Here is a 26,558-nt window from a genome sequence, read left to right on the forward strand (position 1 = left end):
CAACAACCCTGATGAAAAACAACTGAAAATCAGAGTAATGAATTTTGAATTCTGTTGGGTGAGGCAGCTCTGTTGTAGACACTTCTGAATAAGTAAGATCATGTCCTCGTGTCAATCATGTTGATGGTGAGCAAATGTAATGTCCAATGTTTGTTTGTTTGTTTTACTTTGACAGTCTAGTGTCAACCTAACCCTACCATGTATAAATAATTCCAATGCAAATTCCTGTGTTACATTTTCCACAAAAACAATGTTGTGACAGCGAGCTCCTTCAGAACAGCCCAGGTTTGACTGTTTGGAGGGGGAAAAAAGGAGCATTTGCATTAATTTGAGGCTTTGTTGTTGTTGTTGTTAGCCGCAGGGCATGCAGTTGATATTCAAGCCTTGTCTGCAAGTCAACCTGCTCCTCTTTGTGATTAATCTGAGGCTGAATAACATAATATCATGACTCAGTTGAGGGCGATTAAAAGAGATTTCATTTCACCTCATAAATGTCTTAATAAATCCCGCAGAGTAGCAAATCTACCAACGGGACAATCATTTGACTGACAAACAAACAAAAACACTCTCACAGGAAACATGATCGCAAGTAAGCAAGCAAGTGATGCACAATTAAATATTAGTACACATGTACTCACACACACAAATATAGACATAAACACACACACACACACACACACACACACACACACACACACACACACACAACTTTATTACCTCCTAAAACGCCTAAATATACAGCAGACGTCACACAAACTCACATTCACCAGTACAAATCCATAAACACCAACACACATGCCCATAACATTTAGACATACACACCTGTGATGTAACATGTCACTAGGCGGTTCTCCAGGGACACATCAGCATCTTTAGTCGTCATGGAGACAATGACTTCACCAGGACTGCTGCTCTCCACCACCGAGCCGCGGTACACGTCATCAGAGAACTTTGGCGGGTTGTCATTCTCGTCCGTAACCGTCACCTCCACCAGGACGCTGGATGACAGCTTGACGTCGCCGCCGTGGTCCGTGGCGACCACGTTGAACTTGTAGAGCCGGGTCGACTCGCAGTCCGTCTCCTGAATGGTGGTGATCCAGCCGCTCTCCCCATCGATTGTGAACAGTTCGTTGATGTCCGTCGTGGTGTCGTCAGGAAGCGACTCCAAGATATAGGTCACAATACCATTTCTGTCTGTATCCGGGTCATTGGCAGTCACCTAGGAGTCAAGACATGCATTTTTTTTTTACAGACTGAAGCTTTTAAAGAAAGACTTTTCTCAGGAGTAAGATAAGATCTATGTAATGTATTTTAGCTGTTTTTGCTCAAATATTGGTGAGTTTACTGAAGTATTAGGATAAAACTAGGAAAGCCATGAGAAAGCAAGAAAATGTATCTTTCTTAAACAACCACAAACCACATAAAAGCAGTTGAAAGTTGGATGTTGTTGATATAAACTATAATTTATAGACTTTATAATTTGGCTTTTAGGTTGAAGCAACAACTATTGACTTTACACACGTCTATACTTCAGCCAATACCACATTAATACAGTATACACAACGAAACCATCTTTATCTCACCTGGATAACTGTGGTTCCAGCAGGCATGTTCTCAGCCAGGAAGGCCCTGTATGGGTTTGCATCAAATACCGGTTGGTTGTCGTTCACATCCTGCACCTGGATGCTGACAGACACCAGTGATGCCACATCTGTCCCATTGTGGTTCCCCTGAGCGATCACGTCTATCTGGTACCACTTTGTCTTTTCATGATCCATGGTCTTCTGCAGCAGCAAAGTTCCACTTTCTTTGTCCAAGCTGAAGACTTTGTCTTTATTGCTTTCAATTGTGTTACCGTTCACCAGGCTGTAAATGAGGGGCATGTCGGAGTCCGCCTTCACAGAGCCTATTTCCGTCCCTATGGGAATGTCCTCTGCAGCTGAAAAGGTGTAAAGAGGCTCTGAGAACTTCGGAAGAGGAACCTCAGCAGGAACAACTTTGACCTGAACGGGGACTGTAGAGTTGTAGAAGGGAAGGCTACCGTCACGAGCTTTGACTTTGAAGTTGAAGATTTTGTTCTCCATGCCGACAAGACTCTCTTTGACACTCACAACTCCAGTGAAAGGGTTGATCTCTATAACATCTTCTGTCACCTCTTCAGCTTCATCTACAGTGTAGGTGATGTCAGCATTTTTGCCATCATCGGCATCATAAGCCATGATTTGAATGACAGGGGAGCCTTTATTGACAGTTGACTGGATTGAAACCTGGTACTCGGATGCTTTGAACTCAGGCACGTTGTCATTCTCATCTGTGAGAATAATCTTGACCGTGCAAAAGGCCACTTTTCCGCCGCCATCCTTTGCCATCACTTTAATGGCGATGACTCTCTGGCTGGGGTTTTCTCTGTCTAGTGGTTGTGTTGTAACAATCTGTCCGTCAGTACTGATTGCAAATTTTTCATCTGCAAGTTTGTTGATGATGGTGTAGTCGACACTGCCATATGGCCCATCGTCAGGGTCAATAGCAGCCAATCGGATCACACGAGTTCCTGCTTCTGCGTTTTCGGCCAACTCTGCTTCGTAAATGTTTTGTTTGAAGTATGGGCTATGTCTGTTGCTGTTTATCATGTCAATATTGACCGGTGCTGTTTTCTGAAAAACACCGTCAGACACTGCCACTGTCAGGTTGTAGTAAGGATCTAGATTCCTTTTACAGACATTAGAAAAAGAGATGATTCCTGAGGATTCATTGATGTTGAAGTATCGACCTTCATTCCCTGAGAGGATTTTGTACTTAAGGTTATTCAGGTCGCCTGTATCAGGATCTGAGGCTTGGATTTTGATGACTATGTGGCCACATTTTGCCATTTCATCCAGTGTGGCTTGGTATTCAGTGCTGACAAAGTCTGGTGGATTGTCATTTACATCAGTGACATTTACAAAGACATAGGCCTCACTGCTGAGGGGAAGAGTCCCATTGTCAACAACTTTGATTTTCAAGTTAAAGTGATTTATGCTTTCATGATCCAGCACCTGTTTTGTGACGATCAACCCACTCTGAGGGTCTATCTCAAAGAAATCAGTCTCGTTACCCTCTGTTCTCAAGATCTGGAACGTCAAGTCTTTATTTCTGCCAGAGTCCCTATCAGAGGCAGAAAGTTGCATCACAGAAGTGCCGATTGGAAGCCCCTCATCAAGTTTCACAGCATACGTTAGCTTTGAGAAAATTGGTGCATTGTCATTTACATCTTCTACCTCTATTTCAATTGAGGCTTCTGAAAAAGTCCCGGTCACAGAATCAGATGCTCGAACGGTCAACACATGCATGGTCTGGCTTTCATAGTCGAGTGGGTTGGTGACAGTCAACACACCAGTTTTGAAATCAATATGAAAGTGTTTTGAGGCATTTTCCTCTTCGAGATTGTAGATTATCCGATAGCCTTCTGGATTTCTGGCCTGGACATGTAATATGGTGGTGAATGGAGGAACGTTTTCAGGGACTTTCAGGGGATACAGAAGAGTTTGGAAAACTGGGTTGGTTCGGTTTCTAACTTGAATACTGAGCTGTGCAACGAAACTGTGACTGGGTTCACCCTCATCTGTAGCCATAACTGTCAACACATACTTATTCAGAGCTTCAAAATCCAAAGGCCTTTGAAGAGATACATCGCCTACATCAGGATCAATCCTGAAGAGGTCGTAGTCCTCCTCCAGAGAGTACATGATGGATCCATTTTCTCCCAGATCTTTGTCAATGGCAGTTGCTTGATACAAAACATCTCCTGGTTCTGAGTCTTCAGTAATCATCATTGAAAAAGGCAAGTTTAGAAACTGAGGAGAGTTGTCATTGACATCATCTATAAAAACCTTGACCTGTGTGGTAGCTGTCCTAGGAGGTGTTCTCATGTCTTGTACCTTCACCACTACATCATAAACATCTTGTTCTTCTCTGTCAAAAGGGATACCGGTGGTTTCAAGGATGCCCGATGTTTGGGATATTACAAACCTCCCCATTGGATTTACCACAGAATACAAAAGAGGCTCATTTAAATAACAGCCTGTGACTTTCAATGCTGTCAAAGTTTTGACTGTCTTTAGGTTTTCCATAACGCTTGCTGAATACACTCCTTGTTCAAATCCAAGATCACTTGCTGTTATGTTTGTTACATTTACCATGATGATGGCAGAGTCTTTATAGAGGCCATCAGAGGCTTTGACAACCAGTTGGTATAATGGCATGAATTCAGACGCATTTTTCACAGTGATGACTCCAGTATTGGGGTGAACTGAAAAGGCATTGTGAAAATTCCCCTCAGTGATGCTGTATGAGACTGCCGAGTCGGCGTCATGGGCCACGACACGCACGACTTCTGTATCTCTGACAGCTGGGAAGATGATGGATGGCTCGTACATTGAGGTGGTGAATTGTGGCGGGCAGTCATTCAGGTCAAGGATGCGAACGGTGACCGTGGCAGGCTCTGCTGCATATAGCGATGGCTCCCCAGAGTCCTTTACCTGCACAGTGAAGTGATACTCAGCCTTAGCCTCAAAGTCAAGGGGTGAAATTAAAGAGATTGTGCCCATACTTGAGTCTATCTTGAAGACTTTCAGGGCCTCCCGTTCGAGGATCTGATAAACTAATAGAGAATTTGCCTCTCTGTCAGCATCTGAAGCCTGGATGACCAGAGGAGTGTTTCTTTCTCCCATTACCATGCTATTTATGTGAGCTGACTCACCAATCTGGCCCAGGTAGTCCCTCTGCTGAAAGACAGGAGGGTTATCATTCTCATCAACCACATAGATGTAAACAATAGTCTTGGACACAGCTCCTGCCATGGTGGTAGCTGTGACTTTCAGCTTGTAGGAGGCACATTTCTCAAAATCAAGATGCTTTTGGATTGAAATGAGTCCAGTGTATTGGTTGATATGAAATGTCCCGTCTGGATTGCCACTTTCTATCCCATAATACACCGCAGCAGGGCTAGAGGCTGATATGGTGACCACCGATGTTCCTAGAGCACTTGATTCGCTGATTTCTTTTAAGTATTCATCCAAAGGGAAGGCAGGTGCTGTTTGGTCTGAGATGCGGATGTGGACGTGTACGGAGCAGAGGTCACTGCGCTGAGGGAAGCCCTGATCAGTGGCCTTCACTGTTAAGTGAAACTGGTCCTGAGGTTGAAGGTCTAAAGGTTTGGACACACTGATGGAGCCAAACTCTTGATCTATGGAGAAGATGTTGTCGATATTACCTGCAGAGAGAAATAAAATAGTGTGTTACACAATTAAACCACTCCAAAATGTGATTAATCTTTATCATTCTTTGTCCTGGTTTGCTATTCTTCAGTCAGAGATGTTTTGTTATTATTTAATGCAGGCAGTGTGCTGGAGTCCACCACTTCTCATTAGGTGTTAACCTCTTGCACAAGTGTTTTGAAGGTGTGGCTTTCATTACATTACATATTAATTATAGCAACATGTTTGTTATCATTACAAAACATTTTATCAGGCAATATATCTATTTTTCAGTCTTCAAATATGTTCTTAAAAGTTGGGGGGACGATTTGGGAAATGGGCTTCTTGAAATTTGCTTTCTTGTCAAGTCTCTGCTCCTTCCCGAGAAGTAATAGCAGCAGATAAATAAAGGCCCCGGCCATTATTAGTGGAAACAACGATAAGTGTATTTCCCAATGTTGCTCTGTTAAAACAAGCCATATGAATGTGATCTAATAATATATTGAGACAACTTCATCTGTTTACAATATCAATTCATTTTTTCTACATAAAAGTGACATTTTTATGAGACTACTTCAGTAATAAGCCTTATTCTGTCTGGTCTGAAGGTATTTCATGTAAACAGGATTAACAGCTCTGGGAACAATTACACTTGTAAAGATGGATGGTCTTTTCAGTAAAACATACAGGGAGCAGGCATAATGTGCTGCTCTGCAGCAGTCGGGGTCATGTGCTGTGCTCTGCTACACATTCTCCTGTCTGCTTTTATCATACATGATCAGCAATATTCCCCTCAGTAAATCTTACACTAGTGTAAGAGGATGCAAGTTGTGTAGCTCAGCTTTTCCACAAATCTCTCAGAGGATACGCATAATTATCCACGTGAGAAGCAAACACAGAGGCAATAAAACTAGAGCAGGACTGAACCCGGGAGGTTGAAATTAAAATCCCTAACAGAAAATCATGAAAGCAATAGAGACACGCTCTGCCCTCTCTCAGATATCATCATTGTGTCCTTGAAGCCTTTGCTTCAGTGGAGCTGTTAAGTGGCTGACATTTGAAGGCTGCGGTTGAAGGGGGCAGCTCCCAGTGGTCAGTATTAGAGAGTAATGGCCGCTCCCAGGTGTTTATATGTGTAACAGAATGAATGTGAAGCAGAGTGGAGCTGAAAAAAAAGCAGGCATGAATAAAGATTTTTTTTAAAGTCAATGCTCACCGGAGTGCAGTGAGTAAGTGATGTCGGCATTGCTGCCCATGTCTTTGTCCAGGGCCTTGACCCGGAGGACCTCGGAGCCTGTAGGGGCCAGGTTGGAGATGCTGGCCTCGTAGCGGGGGCTGAGGAACGCTGGCGAGTGGTCGTTACAGTCCTCCACGTGAATCACCACTTTCACAAAGTTCCTCTTGACTGGAATCTCCTGGTCTCGTACCTGAGGGGGAGCCGTGAAATATCAGTGTTTGTGTCAGTGGTGGTAAGACTTTCACAGGTGTTAAAATACAGGTTGCTATCTGCATTTTACCAGCAGCTCTCTTTTGATTTATAGTCAGGTATGTGTCTCTATAGAGCACATTTAAAAGGTGCCAGAAAAGCTACTAAAAGACCTTGTGATGAAACTCCATTGTCAGCTGCTGTTTCTGAGGTAAAAAATTAAGTTCAATCTCATTTTCGACTTGATTTAATACAGTTTTTTGTTTTGCAGTACATGATGAGACAGCTTCAATATACATCACAATCTTCAATCGTATTCAAACTTCTTCTTCAGGTAGAGCCAATCGATATGAATGCGTCATTACCATAACGATGAGCGTGTGGGTGGAGATCATCTCATAGTCCAGCTCCTCCGTCATCACCAGGACGCCGCTCTTTGGGTCCAGATGGAAGAACTTGGTGCTGGCCGGGTGGAGGCTGCTGTGGATCGAGTACACCAGTTTACTGTTGGTGTCGGCGTCCTGCGCGCTGATCTGCAGGATGTCCTTCCACGGGGACGTATCCTCAGGAACCCTCACCTTAAAAAAAAAAGGGACAGAGGAGGAAATGAGGCTTGTTTTTCAATGTACTGAAGAAAGAGATGATGACAGGAAAAAACAGGGTTTGATAAGTGGAAGCTGAATTCTTCAACTTTGACTTTTCAATCTGAAAAACTTTTTTTTTTAATGTGTTTTAAGGACAATAAACCTGCTGAGGAAATGAAATTGTCCTTTTATGGTAAAAAAAGACCAGAGACGAGACGAGAGAGGACACTGATTACTGTCTTTAAGTAAACAGCAGTGATGCAGCCGCCTTCCACGGTCTGTCTGACTGTCTGAAGATCACAGTGAAGATTATCTGCAGAGGTTTTAAATCTCTACCAAAAGAAACCTCACAAAAAACTGAATCAATAAAGCATAACTAACCAATCAATCAGAATTATTATCATAACTGTAACACAGTATGATTATATCTCATTTGTTAAATCCAAAACTGAAGTATAAAAATGTCAGTGTGGTCTTCTCAAGTCTTATCTTCTCATCCGATCCAGTCAGTAATTTCTTGTACTATTCCTTTTTTTCTTGAGATATTAGAACAAACATTATTCAGCTGCTCTGTGCACCTGGTTGCATCTTTCACATACCCATCATTTCCTGCAAATACTGTCCTCTTGGGTAATACTGCTGTACTTCTGCTTCTGAATTCAAATACATTTAAAGAGTACTCCACTAATATAGCTTTACACTCCTATAAAATAGTCAGACTACTCCTGGGAGTTCCTAAACAGGTAATCAACAATGACCAATGATATATTTTACGTATTCTGTTAAACTGCATAAAGTACACTTACCAAACAAAACTCAATGCACCCAAATATATCCTTGTTAAAACCTGGCGCCTACATTTCCCACAATGCAACTCAAAAACTGACAGTTCAGTCGAACACTGTGGTGTGTTATACTAGTAGCAGCTAATCTACCTGGAGCTGCTGGCCTACAGCAAATATGAGGAGTTGGCTACAGAGGTTGTGGTAGCAACATTTTTCTTTCCTAGGATGGTGACGTCATGACTTGCCCTACTCTGCCTCTGATTGGCTAATACTCATTGCCTTCGTTGGTTGGGTCGGTTAGCATTAGGAATAAGGAATGAGATTGGTTAGGGTAAGAATACTAGTGTAAGCCAATCAGAGGTAGAGGTAGGGTGACTCATGATGTTGCCATCCTAGAAAAAAAAACGATTGCAGTTTGGTAACCTCACTTCTTTCTAACCCCAGATTTTTCTTCATGTTTAAACTTGTAGTCTTCAGCAGCAACTGACGCTAATTTAACAGATCACACAGGGCTTTATTCAACAATTTTCACATATGCTGCAGTACACCTGTAAATAAACTTCAATGTGTAAAATCTGTGCAACTCATTGAGTCTCACCTCATACAGCGGCTTCAGGAAGACGGGGCGATGCTCATTCATGTCCAGCACACGGATGTAGGCCTGCAGTTTGGAGACGGAGAACACAGGGTTTTGAGAAAATGGATGCTCAACATGAATAACATTACATATGGGAGGTAGCACTTTGAGGCGGCTCCACACGCATCACCTCCGCAGCTGCCTGCAGGATTTAAGATTAGATTCTGAGCTGCAGATTTTCACACTGTAATGTTGCTGTTGTTGTTCAGTGAGATGACTTTCATTATGATTCATGAAGTGTTTCTTTGATATTGCTAAGTATTAGTCACTTCTATCTTCCTAAAACCAACACATGACTATGTTTTTTGTGGCCACTGGTATGATTCAGTTATCTAAATCAAGAGAGTTAATTGTCCCAAATTGACTCGATCTGGAAGAAATTACTGCGTTCGGTCACATGAAAGGATTTCCTGATACCTAAAGGAAAAATGTGCAACCAAAGGGGATTTCTCAGTCAGCACTCAAACCACAGTTCATGGCTCAGTGTAACATAAATGATAAATGTCTCATCAAATATTAGTTTTCTATATGAACTCCAAACGGGCCAGAGGACGGGGTTTGAAACCAGACTGAATGAACAAAACTGGGAAATGAAACTCTTCTCTGCACATATCAGAAGAAAAAAAAAGTGTTTTCATTTTTTATATATTTTATATTTTACCATTTTTATATTATAATTTTTAAATTCACCATTCAGTTCTTTTTTAAATGGATTTGCATGTCATTCACACACTTATCATACAGTTTTCATTGTCAGTGATGTTTTGGACTCTTGTTCTCTCACTTCTTTTGTTTCCTAGGTCTGTCTTTATACATAAAGACAGACTTTATTTTCACACATATGTGGCTTGTGTTTATCTCATTTTGTGTGTTTTTCAGACTGGAAAAAGCAGTACAGATCATATTTCTCACCTGTGTGGTGGCATTATGGTGGCCGTCAGTGACCCGCACCGTCAGGTTGTAGTTGGAGCGTCGAGCTGCATCGAGCCGGCGGGCGATGGTGATGGTTCCTGAATTCTTCTGGATGTCAAAGTCCTTTTCCTCATCGCCACCTGAGAGAGAGAGAGACCGAGGAGGAGAAAAGAGATAGGTTTTTATTCATGTCAGGTGTTGATGGTACAGTATATGGGGGTTATGGATCAGTTTTTGTCCAGCTGTCAGGTGTAATATCTCAGATAATATGTCAGACACGGCTGCTCTGATTTTGATGATGATGCGTCTTGGCATCGTCCTCCAACATCTGAAGAATTGTACAGATTCTCCCATGAGGGGCGCGATAATTAATGATCCACTCCACCTTTGAAAGGCCAAAACTCCCTCAGCACCACTCACAGTTTGAAGAAAAGGGATTTGAAATGATTTCTATAAGTGCATGCTCTATATTTACACAGCAAATTAAGTACTCTTCTCTTGTATAGTAAACACTCTCACAACAATTCAGTCCTTTGTAACAAGTTAATTGTACAGTCTAGGCAAAATATATCATCTCACTCTAGCTTGAATGTATTTACTGCTTTTTTGTGTGTGTGTGTTTGTAAAAGTGTTTTCAATAAAGTCACTCTGTTAAAGTTACTGAACTAGAATAGAGCACTAGAGAAACAATCCAGGGGAGAAAAATACATTTTCTTCCCTTCATATGAATCCATCCATCACAGCAGGACATTTTGATGGTCTCCTATTTTACAGACAGATCCTCTGAGCTGAGAAACCAACTGTGACATCCAAATCCTCCAAAACAGCAGGAACACTGGCCATCTGATCACATGTTTAAACACTCTGTCTGCTTTTCTGTCTGTCTCTGACTTACAATTAACCTTGATTGTTTCTCTTTCCTGTCCTGCTGCCACAACAGTCGTGACAAATTGCGTGGTATTGCTTATCGCCAGGCTGTAAAACAAACAATCACCAGCTTCCTCCTTTACTTTGTCAGTCTTGCTCATCTTGTTATCTGTGTATTTTCTTTTGTGTAGACTATTGCAGCGCCTGTTCAAAACATGTCTCTATTCAGAACAGGCTGATTGTTTTGCCCTCCAGCTGTTACTTCAGTGCGTAGAAAGATTAATAAAGTTGGTGTGAGGTGTGAATGAGTTTACACACCAGTAACAAGAAAGAAACTAACATTTTATTAAACACAGATGGTAATAGTAAATAAATAAAGTAAAGTAAGGGCTGCATTTAAAAAGAATGCGCATCCTAAAATAAAGAGGATCCATCATATTGGGCTCTATTTTCTGTGATTTCAGTTCACATTTGAGTGGGTATGTTTGCTCCAAAAATGTGCTTTGTCTGTAGTGGCACTTCACAATCATCACAGTCTCAGAGCAGATAAGACAAACTGGTTCTGAACTGCCCACGGAAACATTTTCTCTATTTAATGCACGTAACTACAGTCATTGTAAATTGGGCTCAGAGACGCAGGTGACCTACGCTCAACAATGTACATGAACGCCTCCTGTTTAGTCATACACTGCTGCTGTTGATCTGCTATACGTGCTGCTGACGCTACACTTTCTGCCTAGACACGGGCTCAGAGTGTCATTTCTTGATTCAAACCCCTACTTTTCTCTCTTTAGAGCACGTTTCTCTGACACATGTCCACCCTGCCTCTGCACAGAGCGGAGCAGCTCACTGACCGCTTCATGTATTAATATTAAATGTATCGTGTGTCCAAACATATTTGTCACTGCACTCCCTTGGGTCCCCAGCAATGCCCCCACCAAGCGTGGAGTTGATCAGATAAATGATTCAAGAGATACATGAAGGGCATACATACGAACATAGTATCTTATGTGTAGATTTTTTTGATGGATCAAGTCAGAAATCAACACCTGATTGGACTCAGTGGACTGTCACTGGTTTAACTGGGGACTCTTTTGAATATCTGTTTTTTCCTAAACTATGAATAAACGTTTCTTTTCATTTCTAAACTTTGTTCAAAATGCTTTTCTTGTCATTTTGAGGAGCATAGTTATGTTGCCATCTAAGCAGTAGTTTTTCGCTAGTAATTGGTCTGAAACATATTGTATGTACTGTCAGCGGATGTAATCCAGACTTAAGGGTTCCCTGTGGAGTTTGCGACCACCAGTGGAGATGAAGAGCAATTATTTGATGAGCATTCCGACCCCTGATCGTCCAGAGGTCTATTTCTGTCAGTTACGCCTTGATGACTGAGCTGAAAGACTGCAGAGTAATCAGCCATATTGACAGCTCTGTTTAACTGATTTAGATTCCTAAATCTGTGGATTGACTACCTCTGAGCCACACATCAGCACCCAGCGAGTCTTTCTGAATGTGACGCAGCATCGTACAACACCAGCTGTCGTCTCAGCACAGAGGGAGGAAGCTGTACCCTAAAAGCAATTTTTCACTTTAGTGATCATCTCCAGGAATAAATGATATCCCTGCCAAGGTTGGAGGCATAATCCCCCCCCACCCCCAACCACGGGGCCGGCCATGCACAAAATATATTTTACTCATGCTACTGCGAGGAGAAAAAAAAGTGTAACTCAAATGTCATGTTATACAGGAAGAAAAAAGGCTGTAATAATGCAGGAATTTCACTGATATTTTGATCTGTCCATCCATCCATCCTCCCACCCATCTAGATTTGTATCTGTGTCAGGGCCAGGGTGGCAACCAGGCAAGCTGAGGAGCTCATCCGTCATTTAACAGGCTATCCTTGACTTTCCTCCATAAATTGTTTCTATGTTTCTTTAATATTTTAACATAAGAAGACAAAACAGTCAGAGAAGATGGGCTGAGGCCGAGTTAAAAACTTAAACCTAAACACAAATATATGCACATCTTAAGTAACACAGTGATATTTAATAGCAAGCTTGACTGCTAAATGTTAAAGGCTGGATATTTTTTTAATGTTAAAGAATCAATGGACTCTGTGTAGTGAGGTTTAGCTCCACGTTTTGGTTTTGTCTTGTTATCTTCAGCAAAAAAACGCTCTAATAAACCTTTCTTGGCTCCAAATGGACAAGATGGTGCCGACCATAAACTGGCTTCAATCTGGCACTGATGCTGATGTTTCACCTCCATCTTTATATGCAGTATATGTATTAACAGGATATTTGAGAGTTGAAAAATATTCTTGTCAGTAATCTTCTCTCTGGAGGACAAACTATATAATGGAGAAATGTAATGTTTTATTATTTACCGCCATCATGTTTTTTTTTGCATTTCTGTGCTGCATTTCTTATTACTTACTGGCTAACATGAAGGCAGATACTGATATATCTGCAATATCTTATTTTTAGAAAGAAAAAAAATGAGAAAAAAAAGCTCTGATGAATCCATCCTGGCTCCAAATGGACAAGATGGTGCCGACCATAAACTGGCTTCAACCTGTCACCGGTTGCAAAGTAGTGGCTGACGCATCATCTCGCTTCATTCATCCTTATATACAGTCTATGTTTTTAACAGGATATTTGAAAGTTGAAAAATATTCTTGTCAGTGCTCTCTGGAATGTTTCTTATTTACCTCACGTTTTTTGCATTTCTCTGCTGCATTCTCTTGTTACTTACCAGCTAACATGCACGCAGAAGCTAATATTGGACAATATTGACCAAATTCATATCAGGCTCTGAAAGGAAATTTATTCAATGTGTTTGTGAGACTTTAAGGATATATGAAGCATTCTGATGAGAAACACTGAAAATACATAAACAAAACGTAGCTTGTTGCTTGTTGATAAAAACTCAATATCCCTCTAAATCTTGAAATGAAAATTGGTGTCTGAGCTTTAGTCTGGCTTTGAAATGCTGCTCTGCTCCTGTTGCTGCCAATAAAATTGGTGTAAAACACCAGGTGTTCAGAGGTGGGTGTGCTTTAAATGATGCATCATTGTACTTGTAGGTCTGTTCTATCCTTAATGTATCTGATTATTTATCGACTGTTTGTGCTTGTTTTTCTTCTTCCCTTTGTTATATATCACCTGACTTTGACACCTCCTGCGTTTTAAATCTGCAGTAACACTGACGCACTCCGTCCATCTGTTTCTCCCTTGTCTCTCCCTAAATTCCTGTATCCTTCTCTTCATTTTCTTTCCCTCCCTCCTTTCTCTTTTTTCTCTCTCCTGTTTTTTTTTGTTTTTTTGCTCTTTATTCTGCACCCCTTGCTTCATGTCTTTCTTCTGTCTCTCAGCAGGTTGTGTGTGTGCATGTGTGAAAAAGGTAAACCTCATGCCTGCTCTGCCAGATGGTGTTTATTAAGATATCCACCTTGCAAAGGGCTGAACACACACGCACGCACACACACACACACACACACACACACACACACACACACACACACACACACACACACACACACACACACACACACACACACACACACACACACACACACACACACACACACACACACACACACACAAACACTTAGACCAGTATGTTTCTATTATGTGATGGCTCAGGTTCCACCACTTTAATTTAAATCATGTTTGCATGAAAAGAAAAAGCATGAATACATGTTTCTCACCATTTATAGGAAGCTGGTCATCTCCAGAAAGAAAGTCATGCTACTGTTAGGGAAGAACAAAAAGTGTACCTCAAATGTCATGTTACACAAGAAGGGAACAAAATGATCCACTAATGCAGCCATTAGCTGCCATTTTTATCCATCCATCCATCCATCTAGATGTTTATCTGGGTCAGGGTCAAGGTGGCTCTGACCCAGATAACCATCTGACCGAGGCCACCCTTGTCTTTCCACAAAGAAAGCGCTTACATGCAGCTTAATATCTTCACATAAGTGGTAGCAAAGGAATAATACTTGTGAGACCTATATATTAACCTCATAAATTAATTGTCCTAAGAGAATAAATCCTGACTTCAGTTACACTCTGATCTTTCCCGCAAGCACCAGAGTCAAAGCCGATATTTCCACTAAATAACAGAGCCTGTCATGCATTCCTTCTCCCTCAATCTAAACGTTTTTTTCAAATCACTGCCATTCAAATTGTTGTCCATTCTTTTAGAAGACACCCTGACAACAATCTTTCTACTTTGTTAAGAGCATCCCTCATTTTTTTGTGTTTTAGGGTAGACTTTGGCTTTTTTTTTCTTCTTCAAGAGCCTGAGTTAGTTAAAAAACCTTGCCTGTTAAGCCAAATAAGACACACATAGTAACAATACATGGCTTTCCAAATAAACTGTCCAGTAAATCCTGTAAATTTCTTTCATTTAAAGTTGCATAACATTTTGCTCGGTCCACCACTGATGGCTATTTGGATGAAATGACTCAAATGATGAATGATAATGAAGCATTCGGAATTCCTGAAGTTGACACTTTGTTTTCACTTTCTCCTGATCCTCTAAAGGGTCAAACTCAGACAGTGCAACTGGATATCAGAGAAATGCTCTTAAGGATGGCAACAGGCATTCCCTCGAGGGACAGTTGAAAAGACCACGAAACAGATGTCATCTTCCTCCTCCTCCAGGTACCTGATGTGTCTCAACAACTCCGACAAGGAGATACGGGACTGGACAAGTTTCATGACCCTGTGTTACAGAGAGTCAGGTCGTCTATCCCACTGAGAAGACATTTTTTACTGATTTCATCTCCAGGCTTATTCTTTCAGTCAATCTCCACAGGAGGTGACAACAGGTGAGAGTCAGAAATCAAGATCGTCTGAGTCTTTTCTTTGACGCTTAGCTTTCTTCTTCCCTGCTGTGTTGAGACAGTTACAAACACTTCTGCAAACACCCAATAAAGTGTATATTCCCTCAACTGCAAACACCCATGAAAATGTAATTCCAAGTATTCCTCGGTGTCAAAGATAGGCCAAACATCCACTAGACAGCATTCCCTCCCACTTCTCATCTTCACTTTTGTCAGAGTCACAGTTGGACTTCGGACCAAACTATCTAACATACATCACCATCGGTACGATCAGGTAAAGTCAACAATACACACAATTTCATATTTGTCATATGATTGGATGTCTTGACAGTCAGGGAGGGTGAGTCATGGGAGAGATGTAAGAAATTAAATATCTCGATCTAGAAAGAGGATGAAAAAAAAGGGGTTTCCAAAACTCATCTAGGGTAGTCATAAAAAGACAGATTATTGATTGTTTATGTGCCATTTATTAGGAAAAAATGTCAAGAATTCTCTGGTTTGAGCGTGATCTTTACAGGTGCTGGTAGGCAGATTTTGTTACAGTTTGGATAAAGCTAGATTTGCCAATTCTTTAAGGTCTTCATCTTTATGAGAACCTAAGATAACAACATACTTGCAGCATCTGTAATATACCAGACACATATAAAAGTGGTGTTGATCCTCTCTTCTAACTCTCAACAAGAAAGAAAATAAGTGGATTTCCAAAAATGTAAAACTATTCCTTAAGAATTTCAATCCAAGCCTATAATTGAGGTGAAAGACTTTTTGTCATGCAGGCAAATTCCAATCACAAACTATCAGGAACCCCTGCTGGATTCAGACCCGGAGTAATCTGAACTCCTCCACTCAGAGCAGATGCTCAACGGTCCCCTGCAGGACATGAATCTCGTCCTCCAGCAGAGAGCCACGGCCTCGGACCTGCGGGTCCTGACCCTCATCCCGACTCTATCACACCCAGCTGGGCCTCGCTCCAGCACACAGATCACAGATCACAGTCCACTGAAGCTGGAGGGGGATACGGCATCCATCTACCCCTCGTCTGAACTTTGATATCCTGTAGCTTGTTTTGGGTTTCCACAGCGTGTCGGGTTTTTTTTGCAGACTCACAGAAGGAGTTTGAGTTATTATGACAGTGAGGGAAGTCTTCGTTTGTCTCTCCAAAGAGTTATCTTGCGGGCAGAGAGCGTCGATAGGCATCTGGGTTCTGCTGTCGGAGAGGACGACGGTAAAGGGGGGCAATAGATACCTGATCATATCTGCATGGGAGTGGAGTCCTGTGACAGAACAACATTCCCTCATCTCCCAATGCGGAGATGTGGGTCGGTGATACACGAAAGTGGAGCAGACTGGGGTAAAATACAGAAGAAATATGGGGGCTGGTCTTCAGTCTCTTCATGCAGTCACAAAGACAAGAAAGTGAATTAAAACTTAGATTGGAGTGCCATGTTTCTCATAATTAAAAACATATTTAGAGGATAGAGGAAGAGAGGAAAAAAGAGAAACTGAAGTTCCTCTGATGGCTGACGGACCATCAGTGGTAATTACCGAGTTGTGTCTGAAACCACACAGACAGAAAACCATAACAAAATGATCCAACACTACAAAGAACACTTCAGTTTAGGATTGATTGAACACAGAGCTGCCAAAGCTTCTGTGACTGCAGCATAAATAACAACTCTGAGGTGGAGAGTGACAATGAACATTTACTGAGTACAATTTTATGATCCAAATTGTATTCTACTCTCTTTCTACTCAACTCCATTCATCACGTTAGTATAAATTAACATCAGAAAATCTAATACAATGGTTTATAATCCTGATGTCATATAGTAATCTGATTTTACTGCATTACAACATCATGATGTAATAATAGCTGGTTATACATGAATTCATTAATATGTTAAAAACTGACCATGAATCCTAAATCTAAGTAGATCAGTCTTCAACAGGAGTGATCGGTTTGTGTTTTGATACACTGGTAGTTTTACAGGCAAATGCACTTTTTGAATGAATGACTTTTACATGTGAGTATTGCGTCAATGTTGGCTAAAATAGCTAACGTTTTTCTAGTAAAGTAAATCTTTCATTCATTCATGTGACATGTATTTTGGGTGATAATGAATGGCAGCTGATAGTTAACTCCATCAGTCAAACAGCTTTGGAAACTCACTCCTCCCTCCACACATAATGCCAACGTTGGACAATGTTGGAAGGGGACGGCAACTATTTCTGTAACTTTCCAAAAAACCCAACAATTCGACATTCACAGACATCCATTATGGCACTTTTCATGTAAACAACAATATTATACTATGATGCTTTCCAAGGTGAGACAGTCTGAGAGTGTGCATCGTTATCTTCATATTTAACTTATCTCATCTTTCTCTGCTCTCTATGACCGACAGCTTTTTCGCTATTTGCCTTTGATAATATCCGTTTGGAACGACTACAAACACTTTTGATTTCACGTCGTACCAAAACAGTCCTTTTCTAAACCATCCCAAAGTCTCACCAGGACGACCAGGACTCCGTCGCTTCCTGACATAATGTAACAAAGAAATGTCACCAGATGTAACATCCGGCGTCAGCAGCTATGAGGCAACTCATCGTCCCCTCAGGGATGCACAGAGTGTCTGCTGTGCTCCGCTGCGCTCTGGCACGGGCCGAGCTTGGCACAGCAAACTGAACAGGAGGATCCTGGGTCTTTCTCTGCACATGCTGCCCCTCCTGGCAGGAAACAGCCTGGCAAAAAAAAAGCATGATGTGTTTTCCTACGAGGTTTAAAGGGTGGAAGAGGAGACACTGACACCTCCGGAAACAGAGGGCTAATTCCCACTTCGACAAAAAATGGAAATACGCATTTTTATTATACATACAGTTCTTTGCAAGAGTCCTTTTTTTTTACGTGAAGAGCCAAAATGGAGGGCACCGAGGGAAAAGGAGAAAGGAGAGGTTGGCTAGAAATCCATCCTGTGGTGATCTGGCAGGTGATGAAAGGAGGAACGCTGCTGATTTATCCTCACAGAGAGAAAACGTCCTGCCGATACCGCTGACACCGAGACCTTTTTTTCCTCTTGTCCTCCTTTTTTTTCTCCTCTCTCTATTCATCCATCGCTCTGAGAACACTCAACGGTTTGAGTGCAACTATCTTGTGTTTGTATTCATGTCAGTCTTATCTATTCATATATTTACAGTATCTATCCATATATCTATCTGCAAATATTGAGAAACCAGCAACGCCTTTAAGCAAATATCAAGGAATTAACTATAACAGACTTATATTAAATAAACAGTTTACATTATTTTTACAGCCAAATTTGGATGATTTGCCTGTAAAAATCATCAGGAAACATAATTAAATGTCCATGGTTTCATCTTTTTGTGTTCATGTGCAGGTCTGTGCATGTACACTGATTATATAAGTGGGGATACGTGACAACATGCAAAGTGAACAGAGTCATTTAGAGCCAGCAGTCATACCCATTTCTGCTAAGCTTTACATTGCTTTTAAAAAGGAAGGTCATTGTCTTCTTTTAAAAAAAAGACAAAGGGACTATTGTGTAGATTAAATGTTTAACTCAGTTGCCTTTCAAACTGAACTTAAACATTCTTCATAAACCTTCGGGGGTTTTCTGCACTAATATCCGCTGCTGTTATTCTCAACGGTTCTGCTTTTCATCCTTTATTAGATGCCAGACAATCGCCCGGAGAGAAACAAGGAGCTTCTACAACAGCCCACCAACCAAGAAGACCCATTTTGTCTCTTCTTTTATCTTCTTTTTTATTTTCTGTATGACACTTAAAATCGCTGGCAGTCACTTGAATCACTACCTTTGCAGCAGCCTATGTTTACCCTAAACTACAGAGGAGGAAGAGGGACACCAGCAAACAGCAGGTTTACAGTACAGATGAGACTTTTTCTTTCTCATAAACAGCTGCAGCTTTTATTAACAAACACACTGCAGCCTGTATTGTATATTTACTGCCAGACTGATAACTTATAGGTAACATTTTCCTCTGTTTCGCTCGTATTCACCTTCACTTTTCTACCGTTTTCTCTCTTGCTCAACTACTGTAGCTATACACACACACACACACACACACCCACACACTACACACCTTGCTGTTTTTTAAGAGTTGCGCTATCAAGAGTTTTCCAGGCAATGCCAGAGGTTTATTCACATTTTGCAGCAGCGCTTAGGCTCCCAAATGTTATAGATTTCCAAATTAATGGATTTCCGGCGTTATTTTTGGTGCTATTTGGCCTGGCGGTCTCTCTCGTCAGGCTTTTTTTGGTCTAACAAATTACTTAACGGTCCTTTAAATGTTAACTTTGTGGCCAATTCTCAACCGGAACAAGAAACAAAGAAAAGCATTGTAAGAAAAGAAGAGCACTTATAATATAACAGTGACCTCATGTGATATTTCCAGCAGCATAAGTGGAGTATGATGCCTGAAAAATGTTCCAGCTATGTTAAAAAAGCCAACACTTAGGTCTTTCTGTCAGTCCACGGGGATCAAAGAGCTTTCAGGGAGGAATCCACTCGAGAAGATGGACAGAGTCAAACTTCTACAACCCCCGGAGTCAAAAATATATATATATATATGTGTACTACGCAGCTACAAAACAGGGGTTGAGTTTCTTTAAAGAATGCTTTTTTTAGCCTGGAAACACTCAAGCTTATATATCACAAGTTGTGGGGGGAACTCTCTGAGAGTTCAGGAAACGTTTTCTTGGAAAGTGACTGAAATAGACAAGGCAAATTTAGGAAGAGTGGAGAGGAGATAACTCACAAAATAACTCCTGGAAACACTGAACTTCACAGATTGATGATATGTAATGGTAGACTGTCACACTCATATTGTTTGTCTCTGCTTTGCTCTAATATAATTCACTGTTGCAGGACTTTGCTGACCTTTAGAAAGTAGTCTCCTGTTTATATGGAGGCTCATAAGATGGATGATGGTCGTAACCTGTTTTTTTGTGTTCTCTGGTGTGCTCTACAAGTCAGCACTTTGGTGTAAGTGGCAATATGCTGAATGTCAGAGATTATTTCCTAAAACGTTGTCCTCTTTTTGCCTCGGCTGCAGGAGTGTCTGATCTCTGAGAAGTGACTATACAGTGATCACTGCGGTCTGATTTCAACTTGTTTTTCCAACTTTCTGCTTATATTGGTTGTATTGTGAAGAGTTTTTTTCTTTCTTTTTTATCATCCATCGTTTGTCTTGCTTACGGAGATCATTACCCTCATTTGTGTGATGCTTGTTTTTCATCACTGCTTGAAGTTTATTCTGTTTTTTCTCACCGCACCTGAACAGCAAACAGCTTCAAATCAATACTCTGCTCAATAATAGAGTTTAGACGCTCCCTCTGTGTGTGTGTGCGTGCACGTGTGTGTGTGTGCACGTGTGTGTCTTCTTTCAACTCACCCACGATATCGAACCACCTCTGTCGATTCGTCTCCGTCATGATGATGCCCACCATGTGAGTGACGGGCTCCGTTTCCATCACGGCGAAGGTGAAGAGGGGCTCGTCGAACGTGATTGGCTCCGTGGAGCGAGGCGGGCGGGCGATCCACTCGATGTCGAGTCTCGCTGTGGAAGAGCGTGACGGGCTGCCCTGATCTGTAGCTTTAATCTGGAAATGAACATAGAAATAAAGTTAATATTTAACTTAAAAAAGCGATACTGTGAGACTATCCGAGGCCTTCATTATGAGTACGTAAAATATCTACTTCATGAATATAAGTCAAGAATATAAGTAACATTGATATTAGCAGGCAACATTAGCCATCCTGAGTCACTTCCCTTTAACTGAGACATGAGCAATTACACTTTATGTGCACCTGCCTCAGTTTATGGGACTGATGTGACTCAGCTAACTACTTTGCTCTTACAGTGAATTTAACAGTCACATTTACAAGCAGGACTGACTAATAAAAGACCTAAAAAGTGAGCAGATTCTACATCGCTCATCTGTTCCTGCTGATTGGGCAGCTAACACTAGCTAACCAGCTGTGCAGATATATCAGGCTAAGTGAAGAAACACAAACAGCAGAAGAAGAATTAGTGTGTAGTTTTCTACTGGATGTCACTGCTCGACTTTTTTGTGGATCAAGTCTTAAAATACAGTTTTTGGTGAAACCAGCTAGCCTCTAAAGTTGTGTGGCCCACTAAACATAATATAATAAAGCTTCATTCATTCATCATTCATTTGAGCTACATACTTGTTCAGCAATTCAACAGGTATTTTTTTCCTTCATTACCATATAGTTTATTTTGACTCAATCCCACACACGCTGTCCTGATGCCAGAAAAGCTCACGCGCATTTTGCAACGGATTCATGCAAAATAGTGCAAATCCACGGCCGGAAATAGTCCCCAACAAATGCACTCATTACTCTGGTTTAAAGGTGGAGTGCAGGATTCTTGTCCCCCACTTTCTGACAGTGAGAGTAAACAAGGACCACTGAGCTGTGACTGTTTGACACAGGCATGCAGCACGCTCTCATGCACAATCTGAATGACATGCACACAGAGAGACCCGGTCAAAATGGATATGTTTTGATGGTCCGCCAGTCTAAAAACATATTTTTCTGATGCTCCACTGGACCAGCAGAATGTGTCCAGGTATTCAAGTACATCACTGGCCGTAGCCTATTGTTGCAGCTGCATCAAACAAACCTTCACTATCAGATTTGATCCACTCCAACATTTGGAAAGTCTGTAAGTCTTTTGTGAGACTTAATCAATCTGTATAATGTGAAATACAGAGGTTTATCTGGTGGTGATAAGGCTTAATCAGCATTGTGTGAACTCATTTGAGGGTTTGAATGTAACAATCATTCATTAATATGTACAAGTTCTGCACTGCAAGTAAGTGAGCTATAAACTACAGTAGCCAGCTGTTTTAGGAGATTACAGAGCCTCTTTTCATGAATGACACTGAGTCACAGAAAGAGTAGTGGAGTGTGAAAATGTTGAAGGATGAACAAACACTTTAACACATCGTTAGCTTTGGTCTTTTCATTGGATTTATTGACAATAAGAAAACTAGACAGACACTGTGAAGATGCTTAACGTGAAGAGAGAAACATATTCTTAATGATTGTTCGGTGTGTCAGCGGACGACTGACAAAAACGACGTTTTTTGATGTTATTCTGCAGCTGATTAACCTGCCTTTCACAAAAAGCAGAGTGATGACAAGCACTGAGAGCTTTCACTGGTCTTAGAGCAGGTGTTGGTGAAGTGCTATTCAGGGTATTATGCACGGGTAATTTAGCCTCTTTGACAAAGCTGGTGGGCTCGTTCAAGGCTTTAAAGTCTCCGCGACTTCTACAGAAAGAGCAAATGAAGCACGGCTCTTCAAGACTGTTGAGATAAAAACTCATTATTAACCTCGCTGAAAGACAGGAGGCACATTTCAGCTCTCCTGTCAGCAGAAAAAACAAGATGTCAGTATGTGTGAAAATATTAACTGACAACTCTTATTGTAGTTTAACAGCTCTGAGACACTTACTGTGATTATACTGTAGTTGCCGGGCCAGAAATCACTGAGCGATGTCACCACGCCAGTCACCGGGTCGATCTCAAATCTCTCATCGTGGTTGTCCTGCAACTTGTAGGTCACCACGGCGTTCGGGCCCTCGTCGTCGTCACGGGCGACCATCCTGCAGACTTCCCGTTTGCCCGCCTGGTGGCGCTGTTCAGGCAACCGAACGTGGAAAAGTTTGTCCGTGAACTTTGGGCGGTTGTCGTTGTCGTCCAGGACTTTGATAACGACGGTGGCGGTGGAGCGTAGCGACGGAGATCCGTTATCAGAGACGATGACCTAGTAACGAAAATAAGAGTGTTAATAATGATAAAAAGTTATTAGTAAATTTACATGAAACTTAATTAGGAAAATATCAACCTCAAGTCTTGAATATTTCCTTTAACTTTCCTCTTTAATTCCAACTTAAGTAATTAGCTCTTTAATGCATCACTGATAAGACACAGCAGTTAATTCATATGCAACTCCCTTAATGACTGAATTAAAAGCTAATTTTGCTGTTTTATGTTTATTCTCACACAGCTGGTTTGCTGATATATCAACCATCATTATCAGGGAGATAATGATAGTGCTTTCTTCTTTGGTTTTGGATAGTTTTAATAGTGAAACTACTCCATATTTTTGCCTTGGTGGCCACATAAAGCTTTCAGTAGTGTATCATAACATTTTAATTTACCAGAAAATGTAGCTCCAAATGTTGGCTCCAAATATGATTTATGGATGTGATTCCAGTCAGTACATTTTCAGTATTTATAAAAGGACTGGATCAAATACTAAATAGTTTTCCAAGTACTCCCAGTGGTTTTGAGATTTATTTTATAATTAGATTTTCTGAGGTTTTGAGGTATCCTTTGCACTATAGAGACTCTTGCTGCCTCCATAATACAGGGATGCCTTTTTTAACCTTTAACAATGTGTTAAAAGGCAGATTTTTCGTTAAAATGCATGGAGTACTATCTCTAGACCGTATAAACGTGGCATGAAAATCAGTGTGTAAAACAGAAGAGTTTTTCTTTAACGGCCAGCAGAACTTTTATTATGGATTTGTTGATACTGTGAAACTCTGGCGCATTACAGAACAGCACGGATTAGTTTTTTCCTGTTGTTTTAGAGTCGATCGGAGGGGGAAATTAAAATGTTGTTGTATAAAGGAGTCTCACCTCGATGCTGTGCTCTGGTTTATCCTCCCGATCCAAGGCTGAAAGAGTGCTGATAACACCTGCACACACAAAAGAATCAATGGCGTTAGTGTGTTCGAGTCTCAGTCCCGGGAAGTGAGAGTGATAATTACACCTAAACAAACAAGCACTGACACAAGTGTTACTGCTACTGTTGTTGTAGGTGCGTGTGTGTGTGTGTGTGTGTGTGTGTGTGTGTGTGTGTGTGTGTGTGTGTAGCCGAAGCCTTAACAGAGCCATTTGCACCTAAGTAAACACTATTTGGTGTATGGACGTTGTTTCTGCTGTTGTTATTGCTGCTGCTGCTGCTGCTGATAGTACAAAGTGTGTTTGTTTCTATCCTCTTGTGTATGTACAGTATGAGAATGTATAACACGTATAATGTTTTATATATATATATATATATATATATATATATATATATATATATATATATATATATATATAATGTATAACACTGTTGTCATGAATCAGAAGAAGGTAAGTTTGTAAGTTTTCCAGAGCAAAAAATCTGAACTTTGCAATTTTATACAAGAAAGAATGAACCAAGGAAAAGGACAAAAAGGCCTGTTTATAATATATATGGTTTATTATCTTGCTATTGGTTTTATTTACTCTTACACTGTTTTTTTATCGTCTGTTTGTTGCTTTATTATTTTCATGCTTTGAGCTGTTGGAAACCTGAATTTCCCATTGGGATCAATAAAGTGACTATCTATCTATTTATTTACGATGACGGTAAATTAATGTAAATAATAGAGAGACATTTATTGAATTAAAAAGAACTGGTTGAAAGCCAGTATGTGGTTCCCTAACCCTTCTGTTTAAAGGTTCCTCGGTTCTCATTTATTTGAATGGAGCGGGGTTGTTGACGCAGCGGGGGTGTCAGTGCAGATGGCTCAGTGAAAAAACGCAATGAACATCCAAGAAAAAGTTGAACTGGGCTCAAATTTCTCTGCAACGCAAAGTAACATGACATCATCCGGCATGGCTCTACTTTGGCCAATCACATACATGTAAGTGCGTATTCCTGGTCAATTACTTTGTAAGGTGATACCATGTTTATGTCACAATCATTGCCATAAAAGATAAAAATGTTGCTGCTGTGAGCTGTAAAATCATGTTTTTGAATATTACAAACCACCACGCTTTGTTTTAGCTTCTGATGAGTATTTTAATGCATTAATATTTAGCTCCAACTAGACTTCTTGGATCATATTTCATTGTCTCAGTGGTACCTCAGACAATACATCCTCCCACTATTTTAACACAGGGCGGTTTTCAGTCTGCACATCGCCTAAGACTGGATTTTATGATACCCTTAAACGAATCTCCACATATTTCACAATCTCAAAAAAGACTACAAAAACAAATAAAAACTTAACCAATACGAACTAAAGATGTCTTTTTTTAGCCAATGACAATCTCTTGCTAACACTCTGTTATGTTTACTTATGGAAGAAGGTAATATTTGCCTGGAGAGTGAAAACTGAAATGTAAAACCATTATCATTAACTAGGCTAAACAGCCAATCAGGAAGCTCTCTCTCTATTTGCCACAGCGGTGCCAGACACAGACAGAAGCTCAAAGTCACCCGATCAGCTGCAGAAGGCAGACTGTCGAGTTGATGAATCAGCATTTGCGTCTGTTTTTCTAACAGTGAGTTTGCTTCCGATACATGATATTAAACTATGTGGCTCGACAGGTTATTCAGACACATCTGGCAGCTGTGCAGATGTTTGCTGTGGGAGTCTGTCTGTCTGTGTGTCTGTCTGCAGCTGTTGAGAAACCTGGACTAGTCATCTCATTACAGCTCATCTTACATGTGTAACCTGCCCGGGAAAGTCTGCAAAACTAAAAAAAAACCTATAAAAACTGAACTAAAACAGAACTTTTTCCTATCATGTTTTTAACCTTCGTGTCAAATTGACACCGTCTGTTTTGACTGTTCCTTCTTTCCTTCTTTCCTCCCTTCCTTCCTTCCTTCCTTCCTCCCTCCTTCTTTCCTTCCTTTCTTTCCTCCCTCCCTCCTTCTCTCTTTCTTTCCTTCTTCCCTTCCTTCTTTCCTTCCTTCCTCCCTTCCTGTTTTCCTTACTCCCTCCCTTCCTCCTTCCTTCTTTCCTCCCTCCCTCCTACCTTCCTTCCTTCCATTCCTTCTTTCCTTTCCTCCCTCCCTCCTTTGCTTCCTTCCTTCCTTCCTTCCTCTTTTCTTTCCTTCCTCTCTCTTTCCTCCCTTCCCTTTTTCCTTCTTCCCTCCTTCCTTATTTCCTTCCCTCCTTCCTTCCTCCCTTCCTCTCTTCCTTTCATCCTCCCTCCTACCTTTCTTCCTTCCTTCTTTCCTCTCATTCCTTCCTTCCTTCCTTTCCTTCGTCCCTTCCTTCCTTCCTTTTTTCCTTTCATCCCTTCCTTCCTCCCTCCTTTCCTTCCTTCCTTCTCTCATTCCTCCCTCTGTTCCTCCCTCCTTTCATTCCTTCCTTCCTTCCTTCCTTCCTTCCTTCCTTCCTTCCTTCCTTCCTTCCTTCCTTCCTTC

At 41.1% G+C, this 26,558-nt stretch overlaps 1 protein-coding gene across 1 annotated transcript in view; it reads right to left on the bottom strand.

Moving 5' to 3' along the window:
- The window catches only part of fat2 (FAT atypical cadherin 2), a 113,226-nt gene that overhangs the window by 72,254 nt on the left and 14,414 nt on the right, over positions 1-26,558 (bottom strand). The window contains exons 3-11 of the mRNA XM_062425028.1: positions 24,011-24,069; positions 22,818-23,129; positions 20,728-20,935; positions 9,579-9,718; positions 8,628-8,690; positions 7,026-7,238; positions 6,451-6,661; positions 1,584-5,251; positions 823-1,219 (exon numbers count right to left, since the gene is read on the bottom strand). Coding sequence (XP_062281012.1) covers positions 823-1,219; positions 1,584-5,251; positions 6,451-6,661; positions 7,026-7,238; positions 8,628-8,690; positions 9,579-9,718; positions 20,728-20,935; positions 22,818-23,129; positions 24,011-24,069 — 5,271 coding nt within the window. The remainder of the gene's footprint in view (positions 1-822; positions 1,220-1,583; positions 5,252-6,450; positions 6,662-7,025; positions 7,239-8,627; positions 8,691-9,578; positions 9,719-20,727; positions 20,936-22,817; positions 23,130-24,010; positions 24,070-26,558) is intronic.

Source organism: Scomber scombrus, chromosome 9 (genome assembly GCF_963691925.1).
Source record: "Scomber scombrus chromosome 9, fScoSco1.1, whole genome shotgun sequence".
Classification (NCBI taxonomy): domain Eukaryota; kingdom Metazoa; phylum Chordata; class Actinopteri; order Scombriformes; family Scombridae; genus Scomber; species Scomber scombrus.